The 20,666-nt window shown below is 42.5% G+C and overlaps 1 protein-coding gene across 1 annotated transcript in view; it reads left to right on the top strand.

Moving 5' to 3' along the window:
- LOC145411464 (perlucin-like protein) overlaps positions 1 to 20,359 on the top strand; it is a 38,015-nt gene extending 17,656 nt beyond the window's left edge. Inside the window, exons 3-5 of the mRNA XM_080281523.1 lie at positions 2,916 to 2,960; positions 14,532 to 14,702; positions 19,526 to 20,359. Coding sequence (XP_080137649.1) covers positions 2,916 to 2,960; positions 14,532 to 14,702; positions 19,526 to 19,785 — 476 coding nt within the window. The 3' untranslated portion in view covers positions 19,786 to 20,359. The remainder of the gene's footprint in view (positions 1 to 2,915; positions 2,961 to 14,531; positions 14,703 to 19,525) is intronic.
- Positions 20,360 to 20,666: the final 307 nt, after the last annotated feature.

The raw sequence follows: 20,666 nt of genomic DNA, 5'->3' as shown, positions 1-20,666 counted from the left end.
TATAGTCATGAAGTTTCACATAGTTATGTGTCATATAGTGAACTGGTGCCTGTTGATAGGTAGAATGCTGTGTTATAAGCAGTTTTGTGTAAATAAAAGTAAAAAAAAAAAAATTATCAGGGATTTCAATGCGACCTGCTGTCTCTGTTATACAGGAGGGGGGGGCGTTATTCGCTTGGCTGGGTGTACAGGGAGGTGGGGGGAATGTGCTTGGTCAGATGGAGGGTTGTAACAGCATAGCGTTGTCTATGTTTTAATTTCCCGACATTGCATTGAAGTTTCCTATGAGTATAGTATACGTACTGTAGTCTTTTCTTCTTCCAGTATCTGGGAGATGTCGTCATAGAATGATTGTTTCATCACCTTTCCTTCATTGTTTCCTCTTCCTTCTGCCTACGGGTGACTTTACACTCTCTCTTCTGTCTTTCTCTCCTTCATTCTTTCCACTTCCTCCTGCCTATTGGTAACTCTACACTGAGTGACAAGCCAAATGTTTCCTGTACATCAGGAAACCATTTACTGTGCTGGGTGGTAACCATATAACCAAATTTTGGCGCCTGGTGGTTTAGTGGGTAATTACTGCGCTCCAATCGGATTGCGCCGGTGAAGGTTTATATCAAGGGGTGGTTGAGGTTTATTGCTCATGTAATGTCACTCAGGTATGAGTGAGGCTGGTCACCCTCATCTTAAATGTCAGGACCAACTGCCTAGCCCCGGGCTTCTACGCTCCTTATGGGGCAACGTAGGATTGGATGATGGATATATATATATATATATATATATATATATATATAATATATATATATATATATATATATATATATATATAGTACCAATAATTAACTCTTCAGTTGACACAAGTGAATTACCTGAGGTAACACCAGGTGAAATAAACAAGTCTCTTTAAAATATGAAAAGAGGGAAGGCTCCATGAGATGATGGCATAGCAGCAGGTATACTGTGGGATGCAGGAGTAGAAGTACAAAACAGGCTCGCCCACTTACTCAGTGAGTAAAAAAAAAAAAAATCCCAAAACATGGTGTAATGCAATAGTTATTTTCTGTCTAAATATCTGTATACCTAAGCCGCTTCCCTCAAAGAAAGGGAGGGTCTATCTATCTATCTATTGCCAGACGCCATAATCCCGTAAGGGGTGGCCATTTGACTGTGAGTTATTTGCTTTACGGGGAGGGCACTAACACCACCAACCCAGTTGTTGACACGTAGGGAGCACGTATGGTTTGGTTATATGGTTACCACCCAGCTTTGTAAATGGTTTCGGTAGCCTAGACAAAACGACACACTCCCAATTTACCTATCCACTCACACACACACACACACACACACACACACACACACATTTACTCGTATCTTTTTTTACCAAAAAAGGGGGGAGGGGGCTGCTCAAAATATATTACTATCTACCCATTAGCTTATTATCAGTTGTTTACAAACTCTTCACTAAAGTCCTTACGAACAGAATAGCAAAAAATCTGGAAGAAAACCAACCTCTTGAACAGGTATGTTTCTAAGGCAGGTACTCCACTACTGATCTACATACAATGCATCAGCCATCTGAAAACTAAACCGTGCCTTCCCGATAAAATGACATCATATTTTGTGGCTAAACGTGACATGCTAAGTAAATACTGAAGCCATTTTCGGAAACAGCGACCTCTGATTACCTTGAAATACGTGTTATTTGTTAGTCAGCAAAATTGATGCAGGGTAATGTTTTCTACACTCAGAAAAGTAAAAACGCATTCTCTCTGAACCCTCAGTGAAAAACTCCTTCACATAAGTGCCCAACATGTATGATGCTTCATCCTCTAGAACTCAGAACCTATTGCCAGTAGTTACACTCATTTCACTGTCACCCACCTTGCCGTGCACCCCCGCCCAATTACTTGGAAGCTGTCACTGTCTTCTAACCTGATCTGTCCCTTAACCATTCTAGTTTCTAGGTAATCTACCTTGACTAAAACCTCTGTTTCCATCTTCTCAACATGTACTACCTTGGCGAAGACTTGACCAGCCTCACTTTCCCACCCTTTCAATCTATCACTGAACGTGCTAATCACGTTACTATTATTCTTAATTCCTAAACGAAGCCTAGTATCTAAATAACAAAAAAGGCAACACTTTAACTCACTTTCCTCCACCAGGAAATCCCTTATGTACCATACTACTCGAGCAGGAGGGGTAGGGAAAGCGTTAGGCGGGTGTCATCGTAGAAGAGTTGGGTGGAACAGGTCACTAGCACGTCCGGTCACATGAAGGTCATGGTGCGAAAGTCGTATCGTCTAGCCAGGACAACATCACCCCTGACCGCCTACTCCTTCTCACCCTCGGGTCCTCACCAAGTCATAAGTTTACAAACACAGATGACAAATTATGTTTCGGTTGTTTCAGACTAATTGTCTTACACTACTGTGGTTTACTAAATGTATGTGTGTGTTTTTTTTAATGACTGTACATGACAATCGCTACACCAAGGTCGATAAAACGATTAACGTCATGCAAGATATTTGCATTGGTGTATCAAAGAATATTACTACGTAGTTCAACCTGATTGTCTGTGGGGTGACCTGAACCAAAGATGCTTATGAATTGAAGTTTGTTTTTTATCTGACGCATAGCTTGACACTGCATCCTATAAATTGTCGCTTTACTTGGAAGTCATTTTTCGAGCTCACCCTGCGTTGGATGCGTGGCAGGCAACAGATACACAAACAGCTAATGTGTGTGGAAAGGAGCGAAAGTCATCAGTCTCTACAGTATTACTGAGACTGGATGCATGACCTAATCAACCTTGCTGTCAGTCGATAGATACTTCTCTTGCATGTTTCTTTTCTAGATTTTGGATCACCTTTAAGCCAGACAAATGATAATGATGATGATATGATTAATTTCAGATACAGTCGTTCAGGTGGCTAATGGAAGGAACTCGACTGAAGATGGTAAGTAAACAATGTACACAAGCATCTTAGACTCTGTACTGTTTCAAGTGTTATCGCAGTATTGACATATTCGAGCACAACATTAACAAACCCAATAAATAATAACACTGACATTATGTCAATAAGAATTTTGTCATATTAAAACATTGCACAACAATGTTAGTAACAGTTGCATGAACGATTTTACACTACCAGTGGCGGATGCACAAAGGTTTCCTTCACCCCAGTGCACATGAGCAAAGTCAACTGCGCATGCGCAGCAGCCGTCACCAGCGCATTTGTATGTAGTCACTCATAAAACAAGTGGTACTTCGCTAGCCAACCCCTCCGCGTTTCGTGTGGTAACACTGTAACCTTTACAACTTCAGGTGATTCAAGTTGGGCTTTGAGATATTATACCTCATTGAACCCCAATTCGAATTTAGTTTCACATCCTGATGAACTAAGGTAGCTATGCCGTGTGCGAAAATGCTCATCATAACACTGCTTCGCATATTAAATAATCGCATCATAAAGCAAGCGGCAAATCCTTTCACCTCAGCAAATAATCTAATATTGAATACTTTCATAATGTACTATCTATCATTCATATTAAAACATGATGAGAGGATGCACAAAAACAGTTGCGATGTTGTACCTGCCAATGATATCCAATTATTCCCAGCACAGTTCAGAGCATTCCGTTGAAGTGATTATTATAACTTTCACCCAGTAGCCTAACCTGTGATGTTACGCATAAAAATTTGATGTCAGATTACCGACTGGGAGTTGCTATGTCTGTAAGCACGCCCCGGAAAGTCCAATAAATAATCTTGTACAGGCATGTAGACCAGACATGGGGTAATAGTAATATGTAATAGTAATAGTAATAGACTATTACAGGGTTTTCAGAGTAATAGTAATAGATCACAAGTTCCTGGCTGTAATAGTAATAGAAGGCAAAGTAATAGATAAGTGTATATTACTTTCCCATTAGAGACACTTCTTTAATATCGTTTACCATAATCAATAAAAACAGCCTTCTCACCTTGGTTACCTGTTGGCTGCTCTCCAAGCTGCAGGTACACCACAGGAGACCGTGCAGAATGGAGAGTGGTCAACAGGCCATCAGGTGATCTAGGCACACTTGTGCATTCAGTGCAACAGCCTCCCAACGATAATGAACACAAAAAACATTTTTAGTTAAATAATACCGTTATCATAAATAATATATTAACAGTAATAATAATACTAATAGATGACCAAGTAATAGTAATAGTAATAGATGACCAGTAAAGTAATTATAATAGTAATATAATAAAGAGCAAATGAAATTAATAGTAATAGTAACAGAAACCCAGTAATAGACCCCATGTCTGATGTAGACAAGCATGGTGACATCAGATCTGTATATAGCACACCAGACATTGTTAAATTTCATTACCCCATTTTTTTTTTTTTCAGCATTTCTTAGTGTCATTCAGTGCGATGCAATCCACACACACACACACACACACACACACACCGCTCGCTGGTGCAGTGGTAACGCTCTCGCTTGCCAACTGGTGGACGGGAGTTCGCGCCTCGCTCAGGTTGCGAAAAGTTTCACTGACGAAGTGGGTGGTTACTGTCCCCCTTGAGCAAGGGGACGGGTGTGTGCGTGTGTGAAGGTCACAGCCTTGCCCTTAGATCGGACTATATGAGCTCTCAGCTCCCTTCCGGGAGGGTAAAAAGCTGACGATCACGACCATCAAGTGATCCTGACCGACCCGGTGAATTACACACACACACACACATTCCCGAAGCAGTGAATTTGAGCGTCCCCCCACACCTTGTTCTTGCGTTTCCTACTCCCTGACTCTGCCCCTCTCCCTCTAAAAACTATTAAAGCGTCATTTGTTGCTGAAAATCTTACTGAAGCTGAGTCTTAGAACTTAAGTCCTAGACAGTACGTGCTTTGAAGAATAAGTGATTCCTAATTACAATTTGGAAAAATAAGTGCGTATCATATGTAATTTCTTTACAGTCAAAAATAATGTGATTTATAGAACAATAAGGAACAGCAGTAGGTGTCTTTAGAAATATAATTAATACAGTGAGAGACAGCGATGTTTAGAAAAAATAAGTCCATATGCATTTTTTTTTTTTCAGCAAGAAATAAAAATAAATGATTTACAGAAAATTAAGGATTAGCAATGAGTGCCTTAAATACAAAGAAGAAGTTTGCACAGTAAGAGATTTAGCACTGTAAGCCGTACTAGTGATATAAGTTGCACAGAAAAGTTATGAAAAATAGGTGATTTCCATTAAGCCAAGAAACCATTTATAACGCTGGGTGGTAACCATATAACCAAACCATACATGCTCCCTACGTGTCAACAAGTGGGTTGGTGGAGGGTTAGTGCCCCTCCCCGTAAAACAAGTAACTCAAGTCAAATGGCCATCCCTTACGGGATTATGGCGTCTGGCAATAGATAGATGGATAAAATTTACAAAGACATATTTCCTAAGAAGTAACTTATTTTTATTTATTTTTATTTGTATAGATCTGTGCTGTATTGACCCCCACACAGTGTAAGGCACAGTGTCACTGTGGAACGACTGAAAATTGGGCGAACTAGTCAGCTTCCCACGCGTAAGGGATAATGAAACATGTCCCACGACAGAGGCACTGGTTGGTGAGGCAGCATAGGCATGATGTTCGGAATCTTTCGTATGAAGACAGACTGAAGCTAGAGAGCACTCAGAGAGCACATACCTCCGCCAGTGCCATTGCATTTTTTTTTTTTTCCTGGCCTATCAACCATTGGGGCCGAAGCCCCTGGTCATTAAGGCCGGATATATATATATATATATGTATATGCATTTAAACATATATACATATATATATACAAACATATATATGTACATACATACACACACACACACACACCATCACTTCCATGCATACATACAGTCACACTTCCATGCAAACGTACATACAGTATATATATATATATATATATATATATATATATATATATATATAATAATTTTAATCTTATTTTTTTTGTATTTTTATTTATTTTTTATTTTTTCTTGGTTTTATATTTTTTATACCTTATATTATAAAGACAAACTAATCTAAAGACCCTAAAACTAATCACCTAACAGACAAATCGCTAACCTATACTAAATCCTACAGAGACAAATAGCTAGACCTACACTAATGGTAAAAATACCTCGACTAACAGAACACCATCGACTGCAGATATGTAATGCCTTTCTACATGACATACCTGCACTCATCACCTGGTGACTGTCAGTCGAGGCACAACCTAATATAGGGGACATCAATATATGAAAGAGAACCAGACGAGTCAGGAACATTTCCATATACGTCAGCTGTCAGCCCTAATTAGAATAACTTAAGCAAGATGGTATAATGTATTTACATAATTTGTACAAAAAGTGAAAAACCTCGCCCAGCAGACCACCATCGACTGCAAGTGCCCAATACCTTTCTGTATTGCACACTTGCACTCATCAGCTGGTGACTGTTAGTCGAGGAACGGGGTTTAATGTAAGGGACATCAATATTAGAAATAGATCAGTGGGAAGGAGGAACTATTTCAAATATGTCAACTGTCAACCCTAATTTAGAGTACTATATATACATATTTACAGGTGATAAAAACTATAACCATACAGTCAAAAAGTCACATCACTCTGATCAGTCCGGTCTCTCTCAAGAAAGCCATCAATATATCAGTCATAACAATGTCCCCATCACCCAGGATGGTGGAAAGGGTGAAGGGGACGTCTACTGCGCCGCAGTAATTTATAAGTGAAGCACGTTCATGAAGAAATCGCCGACAGCGCAGGATGATGTGACTGATAGATAACACCGCATTACAGATGTCACAGTGCGGTGGGAAGCGTCTTTCCATATATAGTTTCATGTGAGTTAACACGGTGGCATTGAGCCGTATTCTCGCCAATACTTTTTCCTCCAGGCGACTGGGGCGGTTGGCGGTGTCCCAGTCGCCCAGGTGCGGCTTACAAGTTGGAATATTTAGTCTGGTCCACTGACCTTGCCACAGAAGATTTATTGATTTCTTTCCGAGAGAGAGACTCGACCGTAGATCACGAGGAACGTCCCAAGTCTCCTCGAGCTCTACAGCCGACTTTGCAAGTAAGTCAGCCTGCTCATTGCCGTAGATACGACAATGACCAGGCACCCAGATCAGCGTGAATGACTTGTTGCATGAATGCAACTTATTAACGATGCGGCCCTGGATCTCGTGAGAGTCCGTAGTGCAAGATGCAATTGCCTGAAGGGCTGATTTTGAATCCGAAAATATGACAAATGAGTCATGCCTAGAATTGAGAGCATAGTCTATGGCTTTGTCAATAGCAAAAAGTTCGGAGGTAAACACAGATGTATGAGTCGGCAACCGAAACCTGAGGGCACATTCAGTCAACCACACACTTGCACCCACACATTCACTCGACTTGGAGCCGTCGGTGTACAAGTGGTGGGACCCCAAGTGACGAATGATGATGTTATGAAACAAGTGGTGGACCTCCGCCTCCTGCGCCTTGGCCTTTGGTGCTGGGAGCCATGTAACATCAACAGTAAAGCCAGGTGGCTCCCAAGGCACTATGTTTTTTAACACCAACTTGTCACAGTCACTGGGGTCCACACCAAACTCCTGAGTCAGTAAGTGGAGGCGAACGGCAAGTGGCCGACGCACCCCCCGCAAAAGGTGGTGGTATTGACGCAGGGGGGTACAGGCCACATTGCCGATATTACTTTTCCTAAATGTTCGAAGTCCATAGGACCAAGCCAGGTGGTCACGGCGAATACGGAGGGGAGGCACATTCGCCTCCACTTCCATATGAGCTACACGGGTACACCAGACGGCTCCAAGACACATTCGCAAACATTTGTTCTGTAACACATCCAATCCTTTCAGCGTGGCATCGGATGCCGAGCCATACACCTGTGCGCCATAGTCTAGCTTCGATCGAATAAGGGACTTATACACAATTAGTAAAGATTTTCTGTCGGCACCCCAGGTAGCACCCGCTAGGTACTTGAAGAAATTTAACGGTTTATCACAACGAGCAAGCAAAGTATTAACGTGAAGTTTAAAATTCATTCTACGATCAAAATGTATTCCTAAAAACTTTACAGAATTTTGAAAAGGTACTGCCTGATTATCCAAAGTTAAGCACAAATTAGGTACGTTACGATTAGTGAAAACTACAGCGGCACACTTACGGACGGAAAACTTAAATCCCCACTGCAAGGCCCATTGGTGGACGGAGTCAAGGGCTGCTTGAATCCGCCTAGCCGAAAATTGTGCATTATGGGAAGAGTGCCATATTGCACAATCGTCAGCATAGAGCGAGTATTTAAGATTCCTCGGGATGGGAGCTGATGACAGAATATCATTGATCATAATACTAATTAAAGTAGGACTAAGCACACTTCCCTGTGGCACCCCGTTTTCCTGGATAAATATATCCGATGTTACGTTACGGGGCAATTTGACAGAGAAAGTCCTGTCCCTTAAGAAATTTGAAATAAAAATAGACAAATTTCCTCTTAAACCATAAGCATAGAGCTTCATTAGCATACCGTGTCACCATGTCATGTCACAGGCTTTATGGATGTCCAAGAACACCCCTATCATGAATTCTTTATTGGCAAATGCCTCTGCAATACAATGCTCCAAATTCATTAAATGATCCAGTGAACTTATGTATTAACGGAAGCCACATTGTTGATCATTTAACTAATTCTTTGACTCTAAAACAAAAAGAAGCCTATTGTTTACCATACGTTCCATGACCTTACATAGACAAGAAGTCAACACAATAGGACGAAATGAAGTGGGATTCATAAGACGACCAGCCTCTTTGGGTAACGGTATGACGTGCCCAAAGTGCCATGAGTTTGGGAACGTTCAAGACGCCCAAATCTCATTGTACAATGCTAACATCTTAATCAGGTTGTCCTGACTAAGATGCTGGATCATACCGTGCGTGATGGTGTCTGGTCCAGGGCTGGTGTCTTTACAGGATTTAAGGGCAAGGAGCAGTTCATCTAGCGTAAACTCTTGGTTGTACGGGGAGTCTGCGTCTTCTGTGGCAAAGTCTAATATCTGTAGCTCAGCCGTGCGTTTATGGTGTTGAAAACTCGGGTCGTAATTGGCTGAGCTACTTACATGAGAAAAACTCCTGGCGAGGATGTTAGCAACGTCCATGGGCTCGTCATAGATGTTATTATTAACCTGCAGGGTGGTGACAGGGAAATACGGGTCTTTATTATTTAATATTCTTATGGTGGACCAGACTTTACTTAATGGTGTTGTACGAGTCACCGTGGACACAAAGGACCGCCAGGAGTCACGTTTGGCCCTTCTTATTATTCTCCTTGCCTCAGCCCGTGCCTGTTTGTATGCAATAAAATTTTTCTCAGTGGGCTGACTATCAAAAATCCTGTATCTCCTATTGCGTTTTCTTAATGCTTGTCGGCAATCCGGCGTCCACCAATGTGCTCTATGCTTCGCATGAACTGTAGAAGTCTTGGGAATAGCAGCCTCAGCTGCGTGTAATATGGATTGGGTTATATTTTCGACCTTAACATCCATGGTCTCCCCAGATATATATAAATTGGCGATCCTTGAGAAGGATCCCCAATCTGCTTTCTTATAGTTAAATTTTGGAGGTGGAGGGTCCGAAATGATGTCGCGAGTATAAGAAAGACAGATGGGTAAATGATCACTTCCCAAGGAGTCGTCGTAAGGGTCCCATGAGAAATCTTGATGTATACCAGGGGAGGCTAAAGATAAGTCAATGGCCGAAAAGTTACCATTACGATCATCTACACGAGTCGCTCTATCATCGTTCAGAAGACAGTGGTTGGACTGTAGTATTAGGTCGGCTACTTGCTCCCCACGACCATCAGTCCTCAAGCTACCCCACTGATAGTGATGGGCGTTGCAATCGCCCAACACTAACTTATTGTTAGGAAGATGTTCAAATAGTGAATTTAAAGCATCACTATCAATGGGGCCATGTGGAGGACAGTACAGAGAACAAATAGACAGATACGTGTTATTAAATTTTACTCTGCACGTGACAGCTTCCAGAGTAGAATTTAGAATCACTTCCGTTTGTGGGTGTGATTTGTGTGTGTATATGGCAACTCCATGACCTTCATATCTTCTATACGAGTGGTACTGTTTAAACTGTGGAGGATCAGGGTGATCCTCCAGGCGCGTCTCCTGTAAACAAACAACGTCTGGCCTGTGTATTGACAGTAAAGTTGCTATATTTGGTAACTTATTCCCGACACCTCTACAGTTCCACTGTAATAGAGTAAATGCGGCCTTTTAAGATTTTCGTTGGGGGCCAGTGTGCTTGGTCTTTTTTTGTCGCCCGCCAGCAGGCGAGCGACTACCGGGGAACCTATCCCGGTGCTTGTTTGTGGAGATCTCCATAGTCTCATCAATAACGAGGCTCCCAGACTCCACCGAGGAAGAGCTATTCTTTCTCTCCCTCGCTGGTCCAGGAGTAGGAAGGACATGAGGACGTGACTGTTTAGTGAGGGTTGTCAAATTAATCTTGTCAGACTTGTCTGGCTTCGATTTTGGCCGCACTGACTGCGAAGGAGCAGCGGCAGCCTGGAAGTAGAAGTAGCAACAGGGATGTCCGTCAGAGAGTTGGAGCGTACAGGAGGCTTAGACTGAGAGGTAGGGCGTGGGGCATGAGGAGCGAATGTTAGGTCAGTCTGTGTCTCAACGGTGCACATCACGGGACAAGACACAACCGCCGATGCATAGGAGATATTAGGCTTGGGAGTTGCATGCAACTCCTTCACCTTCTTCCTTGCATCGTAAAAGGAAATGCCCTCAGTTGCCTTCATTGTGCAGACCTCTTTCTCCTCCTTCCACTTGGGACAAACCCTCGAGGAAGTGGAGTGAGCATCCTTACAGTGAAAGCAGCACTCAGTCTCGGATGTACAGTTGTCAGCAGAGTGACCTACAGCCGCACACCTGCCACACACGAAGTTGGAAGCCCGACAAGCCTTTTCGTGGTGTCCATAGAGCTGACACTTTGCACAACGAAGGGGGTTTGGGATGTAAGGTCTGACGTTGATAATTTCGTATCCTACTTTCACATTAGTAGGGAGAGATACTTTGCCAAAAGTCAAGATAACTGTTGCGGTCTTCGTCCTGATGCCTTCTGAAAATCTGGTAATGAACCTTGCCTCTATTACGTCTTGCTGAGCAAATTCCTGTACAATTTCTTCTTCCTCCATAAGCACAAGATCTCTGCAGGTGATAACACCCTTGCAGGAATTCATGGAGTAGGGGATCGTTGTTTGGACATCATAATTGTGGAACTTCCTCAGTTTAAGCAAATCCTTGACCTGGGCTGAGTTCATGGTTTTTACGAGAAGGTCTCCACTCGCAAGTTTTTTCACTTGTTCCACCTCTCCTGCACACCCATCAATCACCTTCTTGATGATGAAGGGATTGAGACTGGACAGGGGAGTGGAACCAACCGCATGAATCTGTACAAACTCGGCGTTTTTTACATGAATGTCAAGGCGGGTACGTGTCTGGGTCCGTTCAGTCAGGGGGCAGTCCGTCCGTGCAGCAGTCGGGGGTCGGTCAGGACTACCTTCCCCCCTGAAGGGGAGGGAGGCAGTAGTGGCATCCGCCATAGTTACCACTTCCTCCTCACCGGGGAAGTGGGAAGAAAAACGACCAAGGGAGAAATTCCCCGGGGAAAACACACCTAGTCTGAGATTACCCTCTCAAACCACTCTCGGGAGGACGCGCCTGTGTGTAACTCACACCCCAGAGCGATCAGTGGGGGGTACACTCCAGAGGTGAGTAAGCAAAGGCAATCTCAGTAATTAGATATAGACACCTACTATATCTGCTAAGGCCTGGGAGGAAAATTAGATCTAGCTAACCTAACTTTATTGGGCTATGTACAAAACTATTGCCGGTGAGGCAGTCCTATAGCGCTAGAGGAGAGAACAACGAATACACGTCCGTGCTATCCACGACCAGCCATCAAAGTCCGCCATTGCAGGATCCGCCCCCAATTTAATCAATTCTTTCTTTGCCCGTGGCCCACCCTTCCACTTTTTATTTTAGTATTATTATTATTTTTTTAAATCGTTGAGAACTTTTGGAGATATCGCGAGGACAAACAAATAAACAAGCAGACAAGCACAGGTGAATACATAACATTCTACAATTTCGCCGGAGGAGGTGAAGACGAACTCTGCCCTCACTAGAAAGGCATAGAGTAAGGGGAAACTTAATTGTTTATCTGGATTAGGGGACTGAATAAGGGAGATGTTAGCAAGGTACTTAAAATAAGCATACAGGGTAGAACTAGAAGTACTGGCTTCAACCTAGAAAAAATTCGTTTTAGTAAGGAATTAGGTAGAAATTGGTTTGTAGTGGATGAATGGAAAAAGCTACCTAGTGATGTAATTGTTGCTCCTTCCATCGAGAGTTTCAAGCATTGGCCAGGTAAGCATATGACAAGTAAGGGCAGGATATATTAAAAAAAAAAAAAAGAAAAAAAAAAAGAATCTGGCAGCCAGTACTGATTCCTTTTTTTTCTCTCTCTCTTTTTTTAGGTTACACTATGATAGTTTCTTTTCTCCTTTCTCATTTTCCTATAAAATGTCCACGCCAGTTTCAAGTTTCTTTTCTCCAATCTCACTTTCTTATAAAACGTCCACGCCAGTTTCAACTCTGCGTGGTGCTCCTTCTGATTTTTTCCTGCCGGCTTCGGCTGGAAGGTTTGGAGGGTGGGGGAGAGCCTTCTTCTTTGTTATCCTTATCTCATTCTAATAGTTACTCTTTTAGGAGCTGCCTAGCATGGGCCAGCTGGCCTACTGCAGTTACCCTCTCTTCTGTGCACCCGTCAAGGCCGGGGCCATGCAGACATGCAAACGACGGCTCGCCGCCACCCAGAAAGTTGCCTCACTTCACCTTCGTGCTCCTAGTAGGAAACACGTCAATGCTCTGATTGGCTGATGTCGATGAACCGAACGCCACGGTGTGTCTCACCCGTGGTCCATTTGGTTACCATGCCTGTAATTGTATGTGGATTATTTTTACTCCCGTGCTGAACTGCGAGATAGCCTATAGTAGTGGCATATATCAGTCAAATTACTAAAATATTACTTAGAAAAATCGTAACCATTAGCAATTTTTTTTTTATTCCCTTCATTTTAGAATTTACTGTACTGACGCGTCCCCATAAGGTCACCGTAGGGAGGCCACTGCTAAAGTGGCAATTTGCTTGCCAATCGGGCCACCGCTTCCCGAGTTATGACTTATTTCTGAAGATAGGAAGTGACATTGAGCGGAGGCCGCCTTAGCGAGTAACGGTAATTACACATTCCATTTCGACAGATCATAATAGCAATACACGGTATATATAGTCAGTGCGTATGTTTTTATAATCAATAAGGACAGATTTACGTGAGTAAGCATGTCTGTGAAATGTAAATGATTAAGATTAATGCCGTATCCCCAAGGGACCCAGAATGGAGTTGTCATGTTACTTCATATCTATACAGTGCTGCTAAATATCTCCACCTAGCGGCCCTGGAAGTTCTAGATGGTTTAGTTACTGAGATAATTATGTGAAAATGAGCGACTTTCGGGTGGGAAAAATATATAACGCACGGAGGGAAGGGACGCACTAGAACATGACCGTACAGAGTAAGTTTACTGTATGGCTATCATAACCCAGAATCTGTTTGGTGAAATAGTGGTAGATATATAACAATATTCTTCATAAAAATATATCTTACTGATGGCAGAAACATTTCTCATAATGAATAATTATATTCTTTCAATACATTCCATACAGCTAGAAAGCACTCAGTGATTGCATATCTCTGCCAACGTCAATAAAATAAAATGATTTACTGCTGGAATTCCTCTTTCCTACCAGATAAATATTTTCACAGTATCACATAGTCAGTTAATTCCACAGTCTTAATTTGCCTTCTTTAAACTATTTTCGAGGATATATACCATAGCCAACGCCGATAAAATATGATTTCCTGCATCCAGATCCACATACATCTCAAAATCTAATAACTCCCCCTTGACTCGCTGCCTACCTATCCACCAATTTACATTGAAGTCCGATACAGTTTTCTGAGATATCTTGTGCACAAACAAATAAATACACATACATGGGTGAATACATAACCTCCTCCAACTTCACTGGCAGATATAACAAATCCATCAGTTTATAAAATAAATTAATACTGATCATCTGAGATGCCTCTGCTACAAATGATGTTTTTGATTGTACCACAGGGAACAGCTCTGCCACACGAGCTGAAATTCATGATAGGTACTTTCTTATTATGTCCAAGGGTTTATGTAAACGAACCCATACACAGAAAACAAAAATATCAGAGTTAATTATGCCTTTTTTTTTATTTCAGTACTAAATTAAACATTCACTGTAGAGATAATTTATTTAAACTCTTGATAAAATGTTAATATATTTGTGCCTTGACCAGACCTTTGTGACTGTTAACAGAGTGCCGTCTGCCCTTCGCCAAAATTGGTGGTCGCTGCCTCATGGTGGAGACTATCAACACAGCTTCGTGGCACGAGATGAACAACTACTGTAGACAGGCTGGTGGTCGCCTGGCTGTTTTACAAGATGCCAATGTCTTGTACTTCCTTACTGAATTCATTCAAGAGAACGGTAAGTAGTACATCCTTCAGATTCTTGGCAGTGTGAGACAGAGTTTGAGAAAAGAATGACCTTAGTCCACCTCATGGATTTTGAAGTTAATTATTTTTAAAAATAGTTTATATAAATTACGAAAGATCAAGTTCATAATTGGTCTGTCAGCATTCATATTGCTTAGATGGTACGTTGTACATGCATATTCTTTTTCACTTTGGGTTCCACCTTTTCTAAAGAGATGTATCAAAGTGATTTTAGAAGCAGTTCTGATCAGACATGCACGCAGCATCGTCTTATCATGGAAAGAGGAAGAACCAAAGACTAAGAGTGTACAAAACTTGGCCCACATTCGCCTACACCCCCTTGATTTGGACATTCTTAGGGCCACAGCTATGAAGCCAAAGGAAATTCACTGTGGTGGTATTATGTGACCGATCGTCGGCCTTCGTGGCGTGCGGATTGTCGTGAGCTAAGGAAATAGTAACTGACTACATCGATGATCTCTGTACTCTATCACCGTTTAACTTATGTCTGAATAGAACAGATGTGGCCGATCACCAAACGTTTATCGTGTGGGTGATTTGTTTACACACGGGAGCGGAGGTATGTACCGTCGTTCAAAAAAGTATCCTTACGAAAGTAACGTGAGTCATTGTTACACAATGGACGACGAATATTGGAAAATACTGTGTGAGCGTGGGATGCGTTGGTAGCCCTGGTTTACGTTAAACGACGCGGAGTTCTAGATACATTGTCAGTTGGTGACATTATGCCTTTGTGAGGTAAATTAAGAAAACACCACTGATATAAATGATGAAATGGGATTATTCGTGATTTTACAATGTATAGCATGTATGAGTGCGACATATAATAATATAGAGCAGAACGATTGATTAACTTACAGGGGGAGGGAGGTAAGATGTAAAATGGGAGAAATGGAGTTCCCCCTAGCTAAGCCCTGTATTGGACTATATAGCCCCGCTAGGATTACAGGAGGGAGCTACCCCTCCCGGCACGGCAGCCCGGGCGAGGCTCGAACTTGCAATCCCCCGATCACAAGTCCAGGGTAAGATGTAAGGTGTTTCCTTTTATTGCAGGTAATTGAAATAAATGAACTTGAGAGAGGAAGCCCCTTTTATCCGTTCCTAATAATCTCAGAGTTTATTAAATATGGGTAAATGAAATACAGGTAGGAAATTGTGTTTATTCAGTATTTATCGCCCGCCTTTAGAAGGCAGAGCGATAATGTGTGTGTGTGTGTGTGTGTGTGTGTGTGTGTGTGTGTGTGTGTGTGTGTGTGTGTGTGTGTGTGTGTGTGTGTGTGTGTGTGTGTGTTCCCATTATATCTCATGAACGGCTTGAGTTATCAAAATAAAACCTTCAAGATATCAAAATATGACCAAAATCTTGGCCGAGTTCGAAATGGGCACTCGGGGTCAAGGTCAAGGTCACCAAAATGTCTGCCAAAGGTCAGCTAGTTTTTATCTCCCGCCTTTAGCACCATTTTATCTCATGAACGGCGTCAGCTATCAACAGGAAACCTTCAGGGTATCAAGATATGGCCAAAATCTTCGACGAGTTCGAATATGGGCACTTGCAGTCAAGGTGGTCATGAAAACGGCTGCCAAAGGTCAACTTTTTTTTATCACCGGCATTTAGCACCATTATATCTCCTGAACGGCTTGCGCTATGAACATGAAACCTTCAGGGCATCAAGGTCTGGCCTAAATCTTGGACTTGCCCAACAACATATTCTGGCGGGCGATTAGCATTCGGCTCCCGGATGCCTTTCTTTCATTTGTATAAGCTCCGCTTTCTGCGAGGACGGCGTTAAGCCTTCGAGGCATAGATGATACCAGATCCAGACACCAGCTGTTGGCCTGCCACATTTCTAAGTCTTTCCCATGCCGCCTGGATAGCAGCGGTGACCACGCCCTCCCTGGTTGGGTTGTTTCTACATGGCGTTTTACGCATCATGGCTCCCCACACGTTCTGTATGAGGTTCAGGTCCGGGGTTCTGGCCGGATGTGGCAGCACGTTGATCTGTTTGTTCTTGAAGCCACCGTGTCAGTCCGAGATGTATGAATGGGACTATTATCATGGAGAAGGTAAAATAAATCTGGTTTAGGAAAAAGCATTGCCTTCACTGAGTTAAGCAAAACATCCTTCAAGGCTTCAATATACTTTGAGCCAGTGAATCTGCCAGGTCCAACGTCAACCAGCTCCCCAACGCCCGTTGCATGTATTCATCCAAATAACCCAGCGCAGACACGCCCACTAACGCTGCAGACCACGTCGTCTATGCTATACCAAGGACAGACCCCTGATAGATTAGATATTATTGTATAGAATATGTTTCATTAACAGAAAATGGGAAACAAATGAAAATCCCATTCTGGCAGACAGACAAAATCATATACAAGTCTGACAAACAGAAACACACCTTGTGTTTACAGAACGCCAGTCATATGAAGCACCATGACCAGCACTGCAGAACGTCTTTTCGTCGCGAAGCACAACATTGTCCCGCAAAGTTTCATCCTTGTCACAGTATTCTAGTGCATAAGCCATCCTTCCCTCCATCTGCCTCCCAGTTAAGTGCGGCGTTGTAGCTGATCGCCTTGCTCATATTTCCAATTTCCGATGCCTGTTCCGTATTGTGTCAGACGTGCATTACAGCTGAAGCTCATTTCTTATACTGGGTGTTGATCTAAAAGGATTCTCTTCAGTGGCCTCACCTACCGCCTGGAGGAGGTGTTGAAATATATTACTAAAACATTTATATATATATATATATATATATATATATATATATATATATATATATATATATATATATATATATATATATATATAAAGATGTTAGTATGTCTTTGTCTCCATTATTTATTACCAAATTATTTCATACTTCATCTCCCGGTGTTGTGCACTTAGGGAAGACGGTCCTGGGTTTGTTGTCAGTGTTGCCAGTCTTCAGGTATCTCCTCACCCATACCGCCACAGTTGGCATCGATACACCTATGCGTCGCCTGATTTCTGCATTTGAATGCCCTCCAATGTGCAGAACAAAATAGCACCACGCGTTCCAGTATACAGAGTGACCATAAAATGCAGGATTAGCTAACGTCGACTCGATATCAGATATCAGTAAATCCACGACTCAAGGCTCGAATAACGATATGAAGTACCAGGCCTTTCGTGACGTTTCAGACAGCCAGGCTTGCTAAATATACCGACGCTGCTCAAATCGCTGTATTCATTGTGGAGTTCCGCGTTCTCGTGAATAGGGATATCTTTTTTGTATAATAGTACATTGTCCAGCACTTCCACCTGTTACAGTCATCGTTGTCAATCCCATCTCCGTGGGTGCGAAACCCTGAGTTGGCGGCCTAACGTTTGGAGCCATTATATAGTTGTGAGGGGGGGAAGGGTAGTCGGGGGAATATTAGGACGATGCTGGGGGTTGGGGTAAGGAGGATGACGGTTTGGTGCCTGAGGAGAGTACATAGAATAGTCGATTAGAATAAGCGAAGGACTTAGCTACACTAAAACTCTTAATATACCTAGGAAAATTTTTCATTCATTCATTGCCAGACGCCATGTATCCCAGACGGGGTGGCCAATGGCTTAGAGTTAATTGTTTTACAGGGAGGGGCACTAATCCTCCACCAACCCCACTTGACACGTAGGGATGCCAACAGCATCTGGTGTTCTCAGGCGGTCACCCATCCAAGTACTAACCAGACCTAGGAAAATGTAAGAATAAAATCTATTGGGTATAACATGTCACAAAATATTTTACTGCATTACGACAGAACAGGATAATCCAGCACAATATAAACTCTGCTCACACACACACACACACACACACACACACACACACACACACACACACACACACACACACACACACACACACACACACACACACACACACACACACAGATTAGTGCATACCGACACACATATACACAAATACACCTACACACGCACATGCACAGACACGAATACACTCACAGGAGCCTGTACGCACGTATAAGCTCTCTCTCTCTCTCTCTCTCTCTCTCTCTCTCTCTCTCTCTCTCTCTCTCTCTCTCTCTCTCTCTCTCTCTCTCTCTCTCTCTCTCTCTCTCTCTCTCTCTCTCTCTCTCTCTCTCTCGTGTTTTGATCTCTAAGGGACAACACAGTGTCCCTCAGCCTGGAGCATTTCCTTCTCTTAGCCCCATTATGAGTCAGTGCATCGACTTCTAAACCCCTACAAGGGGTGTACGCCAGGGAGTGGACTTCAACCAAGTTTTGGCATAGTATTCTACTTTTGAGACTGGGTCCAGCATGGTCATTGTCTGGTTTTCAAGTAATTTTCAAGCCTTGCCCTGACATGGAACAAGTTCAATTTCCCTGGTGGCAACTAGTATGTATGGAGATACAGCGAGTTAATAAAGGGTCACCATCTACAATAGACTGTTTCGTCGACATCCCCCATGAATATACTCTTCTTCCCAGAAAATACAATGGAAAACTCTCAGCAATTTGGTGTTTCGTACTAAACTGAAGGGTCAGCGCTACTACGTAAGATACCTGAACCCTTCACCAAGTCATAATGTGGATACTTCTCTATACTGTCTATTTTAATTGTGTTTATGATGTACTAACAAGTCTCAAAATTTTCTTATATTCATAAATTTAAATGTACTGGTCAGTTATTGAACGTGGTTGTTTCGGCCAGTACAGCGTGGTTAATACCCATTGGCTCCTGCGTCGGCAGGATGAGCTGTTGATTGGAAGAACATGCATCAGCTGGCCCTCTAGAAATTTCAATTTGTCCTTTACATTTGCAGGTCTGGCCACCAACAACTACTGGATCGGTGCCACAGACGAGGAGGTGGAGGGGGTCTTCAAGTGGGTAGACGGCAACCAGGTCAGGATGGGGTCGCCATACTGGGGCTACTGGAAAGATTGTAAAACTGGGACATGGGTTCAAGAGCCTAATGGAGGAACCACTGAAAACTGCGTTGCCCTCTGGAAGTCCATTTTTTTTCATATGAATGACTATGTTTGTGGTCGTAGTTGTGGTGGTGTGTGTGAGCAGGTTTCCTGAAGTTCTTTGCATATATAGGCGCTGATAGTTGCTAAATCGGTTAGTGCAGAACGAGATAACTTCAGTGCTCTGGTTACTAGGGAAGCCCGTGCCCTCTAAAAGATTGAAATGATAAATGAAAATGTCTAATTCTCACGAGCTTGTCAACCATCTGTGTTGGGCAATGCTCGTCTAAATACTAGTATCATTGTCTTTTATAAATAAGTTAGTACTCACAAATATTCATGAAAATTATTGTGTTTACTTATTACATACTTAGATTACATGGCAGTAGCACATTAAACGTAGATGTGCAGTTTCTTTCTTTGTATTCGGAGATAACATGGAAACTGCATACCCACCCCTGCGATATTTACGCTGATTTCGTTAAAATCCATGCATCCACTTTCCCCTGTTTTTGATCATTTAATTTTGGGGGAGGGGGCTGACCTGTCAAGAATCACTGAGGAGTCACGCTCATCAAATATCGCATTACGAGTGAGAGTCCAGTATACAACATGTACTAAGATACCAAAGTTATGTAAGTTCTCTTTCGCTTTCTGAGAATATGGACTGAGCCCCCCTAAAAATCATGGTTGGAAAATTGTATGTAGTGGAAGACCTTCGGAATAATTAGGCGAACTCATCTGGGAAGTTTCATTAAAACCTTTCCCCAATTTCTGATCTTTTTATTTTTAGGAGGGGGGTTGACCGCCAAGAATCATTGGATGGGTCACGCTCCTCAAAAATTGCATTACAGATGAAAGTCCATTGCACAACAGGTACAAAGATATCAAAGGAATATCTGCCCTCCTTCCTCTATTTTTTGTGCTTTATAAGTTTAGGAGGGGGCTGACCCCCCTAAAAATAATGGTGGATATTTTTATATAGTGGAAGACATT

The sequence above is a fragment of the Coenobita brevimanus genome, chromosome 1 (genome assembly GCF_032717465.1).
Source record: "Coenobita brevimanus isolate Jiangsu-jjx chromosome 1, ASM3271746v2, whole genome shotgun sequence".
NCBI lineage: Eukaryota > Metazoa > Arthropoda > Malacostraca > Decapoda > Coenobitidae > Coenobita > Coenobita brevimanus.
This window is presented reverse-complemented; position numbering and strand designations above follow the sequence as displayed.